Source organism: Nanorana parkeri, unplaced genomic scaffold (genome assembly GCF_000935625.1).
Source record: "Nanorana parkeri isolate BGI_ZX_2015 unplaced genomic scaffold, ASM93562v1 scaffold756, whole genome shotgun sequence".
Taxonomy (NCBI): Eukaryota; Metazoa; Chordata; class Amphibia; order Anura; family Dicroglossidae; genus Nanorana; species Nanorana parkeri.
In genome coordinates this window covers 813,440-819,439 of record NW_017307024.1, presented here as the reverse complement: position 1 = coordinate 819,439, position 6,000 = coordinate 813,440, and the positions used below count along the sequence as shown (strand labels likewise).

At 43.5% G+C, this 6,000-nt stretch overlaps 1 protein-coding gene across 1 annotated transcript in view; it reads left to right on the top strand.

The window, feature by feature from the left end:
* The window catches only part of TMEM106A (transmembrane protein 106A), a 28,858-nt gene that overhangs the window by 7,466 nt on the left and 15,392 nt on the right, over positions 1-6,000 (top strand). Inside the window, exon 3 of the mRNA XM_018564489.1 lies at positions 3,645-3,804. Within this exon, the coding sequence (XP_018419991.1) occupies positions 3,645-3,804 (160 nt within the window). The remainder of the gene's footprint in view (positions 1-3,644; positions 3,805-6,000) is intronic.

The window sequence follows — 6,000 nt, the reverse complement described above, 5'->3', positions numbered from 1 at the left end:
TTTTTTTTCTGTTTGGGGGGGGGGGGTGTGATCTTGTGGTTTTTGTTATTTTGTTTTATTCTTTTATTCAAACGTATCTTTGGCTACGGTTTCCAAGGAGTTATATTTTCATTTTAACATCTCACAGGATGTGGTTCCAAAATGCCTCTAGCTAAGGAAGGTGTTATAAATGTTCCATAGAAGTGTTTATAAATGTTTCAAAGTGGATCAAAACACTGCTGGCATTGTGGCAACTAATAACTGCACCAGTTCTGTCAGATTTTTCTTGATCAACCTGTCTTGACTTTAAAAGTTTCCTTCCTTTACATAGTGACATTCTGGATAGTGTATATTCCATACATTTAGACCTTTTTTATAGCCTTCATTTGCCTACTAAGAATTGGTTAACTTTATTTTTATAGTCTTACTCAGTTGCTTATAGAGAATCCCATAACTATTGGGTACAAACACAACACCTTGAAGTCCTCTTAATACTGTGTTGCATTATCGCAATGAGTTACCATTTAACACATGCTGTGTTAAGGCAGCCCATTCTTTTTGAATGGGCTGGAAACGCATCTAAGCATACAGAAAAACAGACACTTTTTTTTAAAGTGGCCGGCTCATCACAATGCGTGGCATGTACTTTGTTGCGCAATGCATTGCCTGCTGCTTTAATAGTGTGTTGGGTGCCATTCAAAATTAAACCATCCATTCGTAGTGCATTACAATTCATGCATTACTGTCATTTGTGGTAAGGTGTCACTTGTGGTAACTGTTCAACAGTGTGAAGGGACCTGAGAGATTTCCAGGCTCAGAGATTTTATATGCTCTGGCATTGTCCTAACCTGACTTGGATTAAGCCTAAAGCTGGCCATACAAATTTCGGCTGGCTCTTGATGAACTGGAAGAAATTCGCACTGAGGGTTGCCACCCCTTAATCAGCTGATCCGAAAATCTACAAGCAAACCGAGCAGGCAGACAATAAGCTACCAGCTCTATTTTGACAGCGGGTGCCGGCGACTGTTCAAACATAATGAAGACAGTGGGACATTTGTAATATTTTCTTTGTTCAGCTTGCGTGTCGAATAAGGAAAATATTACGGTATGTGGCCAGCTATTATTATTATTATACAGGATTTGTATAGCGCCAACAGTTTGCAATATAAGGAAGACATTAAAATCACAATACAAATCAAGACAAGATGGTAAGGAGGGCCCTGCCTCTGAGGGCATACAATCTAAAAGGAAGGGGGAAGTGATGCATGAAGATATTTACTGTTCTTTACAGTATCTGGCCAAAATGTTCCTTTCCCCAGCTACCTCTTTACATAGCTATGGTCTTCTCACTGTGCCTGTTTTAGAAACTACCATCTCCATAATGTCTCAATCCATCAGCAAGTGAATGGATATAAAGGTATATCCATGCAAAGCCTTACTGTTAAGTTCCCAGTCAGAGCTTAAAGCTCAACTCCAGTCTTCTCTTTACTCATGCACACTTGTACAAGTTCCTCTCTTGTACTAAATTTGCTTACTTTAGGCCTGGTTCAAACCTGGGCGTTTTACAGCGCGTTCCTACGCGCTGTAAAACGCTCCACATGTGAAAATGATTGATTGCCTATGGGCATGGTTCCCACCTTGGCGTTTTACAGCGCGTAGGAACGCTCTGCAAAACGCCCTACGCCCAAAGAAATACAGGAGCTTCTTTGGGGCGTTTTGCCGCGTGTTTCCATTGGTATTCCCGAGTGTGGATCGGGGTTAACAAAGCGGTAACCCCGTTGTGGATCGGGGTTAAGCCACACTCGGGAATACAGTGTACAGGTCTTACCTTGTCCACAATCCCTGCTGTGTCCTCTGGCGGCTGCCGACTTCCGGGTTCCGTCCCTTGCGAGCAGCCGCATCGCAGGGGGCGGAGCGGCGGGAAGTTTAAAAGTGAAACTAATAAAATTAAATAATTTAAAATAGAGAAAATAAAGGAAAAAACCCCCAAAAAATCATACCGCCAGTGATACGCGCGTTTCACTGAACGGAAAGACGTGCTAAAAAACAAGCTGAAACACTAGCTGAAAAAAAACGCTCAGGTGTGAACCCAGCCCCTTACAGTGTGCTTTAGAAGCTGAAGCAGAGTCTCATTTTCTTGCTGGAGGACATATAGCATTATCTATTCCTTTATTCTCCAACTTCACTTCGTCTGGCTGATCCCTGTCATTTATTGGATGTCTGTTCTTTCAGTCATTGAGGCTCGGCATCATGTATGGGTATTACCAAGAGTGGTCTGCATGCATGCTGATTTCTGCGAATGCTCATTCCTGATTAGGGATGAGCATCGAGTTCAGGTTGTTTGCACTTTAGGAAAATGTTGAATTAATGTGGCTGTTTTATGCTTTGGCAACCAATGACCAATAATGCACTTCCTTGCCTCTGAACCTTGGTCCGGTGACTTAGAAGAACCAATCATTGGAGTTTTCTTATGTTCCAGCCTCCTCCCTATAAAAGTCAGGGTTTTCAGCAGCCTTTTGCCAGTGTGCTGGAGTAGATGGACATGGTGTAGGTAGGGACAGATCACTAAGTGTTTGCATGAAGATAGTTGCTGCTATATTCTTACTATACAGTACTGCTGATGAAAACGTCTAGGACAATGCATTGTGGCACTGTGAAATATCGAACTGTTATGTCATAGGCCGGTTTGTACAACATTGAGGTCTTTAGCTTATTTTTTTTTTTTAACAGTACATTTTTCTTTTAGCTTTTGTAGCTTTGTTGCAGCAGCTCCTTTTCAGTGGTAAATTTAGGACTATTACTGCTGGAAAAAATCATGTCACAAGCAAAACTACCTAAACAAAAAAGAAAATTGTTCAAGGTATTTGAAATCAGGTTGGGGTGCTGTTGGTAATGTATTTAAGCAAAAAATTTAAAAAAAAGCTATTACACGTGCAAAATATGTGATGCCAGAATACGATGTTGTGGACACTGTGATAATCATACTGTTCAATAACATCCCCAAAGCATGTCATTTATAGGACTTTCCCTATGTCACCTTCAAAGTCGTAAAAAAGGAGTACCCTTTATGTGAACGTTTTTTATTTTTTTTTGTATTGGTACCAACTCCCACTGACAGTACTCAGCTCCCCTTACCCTTTGCTTTACAATCTCTTTAGCCTTGAAAATGTGCAGACTTGACTTCCAAAATTCCCCCCTCCCCATAGACTTCAGTGGGGTTCAAACTTAATTTCAAAATTGTTAGACTTTACCTTGGTTTTAACAAGGGCCTACAAACCGAACCCAGGCACATTTGCTCATCCCTACTACAGACTGACATCCACCCATCAACGCATTTTGACATTTACATAACCCCTCCCAACAGCCAGTCCACTGCTTGCATCAGGGCTGAGGGCTCTTGAAATGAATACGGAGGCAGGTTGCTGTGAAGTTTTCAGGAAGCTATGTATAGACCCTGCTGTGTTATTAGTCTTTACCTTTAATTTGAAATTCGGAAGATTGAAAGCACTGTAGGTGGGCTTAATTAAAATGAACACCAAAGGACATCCTCTTACACTGTTTATGTGGAAATCCGTCTGAAACTAAACTAGCATATTGGAATGTATTTTATGTATTGTGTAAAGCAGTGATATGAGTACACTTTTTTTATCATGGTTGTTTTTCAGGAAGTTATACGTGACTCTGGCTGTCTGTGGATGTCTGCTGATCTTCTTCCTTGTTGTATTTTTCCTGTACCCACGTTCTATTACTCTGGATCATGCAGGGGTGAATTCCTCACTTGTTATCCAGGATGCTTCCATTTCAGCTGTGAACTTTGTAACCACAGTAAGTTAAGAATATCTGTTCTTTTTATGATGGAATATTCTGAGAAACGATGCAGGATAAAGTGCAGTACTTTGCGGGACTTAAAGGCAATATAAAATATATTTGTATATATTTTCTTTAATATAGTTTCATGTTCCGCTGACAAATCGGAGCGGGGAGGGGGGAATCCAGCCCCTCCCCTGTCACGGCAGAGAGCCGTGACAGGATCGAGAGGTGAGCGAACGCTGGTATGTGTTCGCTCACCTCCCGATCTACTGAGCGGACCTGTGACAGTCTCATTGTCACAGGTCGGCTAGAACTATGAGGTGAGTGAAAAGCACTCACCTCATAGTTCTCCTTTAATAAAAGGGGACTTCTTCTGCCTTACTGCTATGCATTGTTTTGTATAGAGTTTTCAAGGGTGAAGCTACTGCCTTGCTCATTAGTAAAACCCAGAATGTTCTTCAAAACCAGTGTCATGGGAGCACGTTACATGATCACACCAGTTTAAAACATGCAGCCCAGAGGCAGAACCTGAACCTTTTGGGAGCTCAGCATCTGGAGAAGGTGCAGTATAACTGAATTATGTGAGTTGGTGAAAGCAATGTGAAGGGACAATTAAGTTATTTCATATGCATAATTTTGGTGACATGGACAAACCTTTAGCTTATGACAGGTGATGTGCTCTGCTTTAACTTTACTTGTATGCATACCCTAGCTGCATTGACCAAAAACAGATTAACAAGGAGTTTTTATATCTCTTAAGTGATAAAGAAGTATTTTGCAGTGTTATCCTCACCTATGTCCAATATCCTTGAAATTTGTGGCAGCTCTTAAAAGAAGTGGAAACAATACCCTGCTCATAATGTATTGTCACTGGAGCTCTGTACCACTTTGACAATATTTTTGAAACTGGTCTCCTGGCACTTGTTTGAAATAGAGGATTTATGGGTAAATAATAGTGTCTTTTTTGGTATTGTGTGAAAGAGGTGTTCAATTCTGTTTATCATTTACATATGTATGGGAAATGGTTGAAACTGTATTGACTACCAGTTTTTGTTTTCATGATTGTTTGAGCTGAAAAGTGGATGGTTCATGATGTGGTAGGCAGAGGCGGCTCTTTAATTAGGCAAATTAGGCGATCGCCTTAGGCCTCGCGCTCCCGAGGGCCTCGCGACCGCCTAATTTGCCCTGCCGTCACATTACCCCACAGCTAGGTAACGTCGTGAGCTCTTAGCCCTGTCACTGTCAAACGGAGGCTCTCCGTTTGACAGCGACAGGTCTGAGAGCTTATCTGTTTCCTCGGTCCGTCCATTCGGCTAGTGGTCTTCTGAAGCTCCGCCCACCAGCCACTCGGAAGCCATCTCACCCCTCCCATCCACCGTGCGAGGATCCCAATCTGGCTGGGAGGAGGCGGAGTTGAATCTGGCTGGGAGGGCGGAGTTAAATCTGGCTGGGAGGGTGGATCGTCAGGGGCAGACGTCAGCAACGGCTCGTCCTGAACGCTCCCGCCCGTGAGACGCTTCCACCCGTGAGACGCTCCCTGCACAGTCCTGGTGAGAGGCAGCCTTCACAGGCTACAGCAATGGTGAGAGCCCTGTGACCCTAGAGAGTCCTGTGGAGACCCTAGGTAGCCCCGGTTTAACCAGGGCTCTGTGGGGTCTCACCAGCTGTCTGTGGGGTCTAACAAGGCTGGTTAGACCCCCACAGAGCCCTGGTGAGACCCTACAGAGACCTGGGTTATTCGGGGCTCTGTGGGGTCTTACCGGGGGTCTTACTGGGGCTCTGTGGGGTCTCACCAGCCTAGTTAAACCCAACAGAACCCTGGTGAGACCCCACACAGCCCTGGTGAGACCCCACAGGCCTGAGCGGGGCCTCATGTTTAGGTTTCGCCTAAGGCCTCGCAAACTCTAGAGCCGCCTCTGGTGGTAGGGCAGGGAGTGTTTGGACCAGGGTAGGTCATCTAAGGGCAATCGTACTAAATCCTCTTCCTATTTAACCAATGGTTTCAAATTCCCTCAATTGAATCAATCTAAGACATGGATCTTATGGTAAGCTTGATGCTATTTAACTGGCTGTGGGAGACTGTTTCCCCAGTGTGTTTAGGGAGTCGTAAACTTCAGCTGTTGGGAATGATTTACTAAAGGCAAATAGGCTGTTCACTTTGCAAAGGAATTTTCCCTTTAAGGGAATTTTCCCTTAGCTTAGTGAATATGG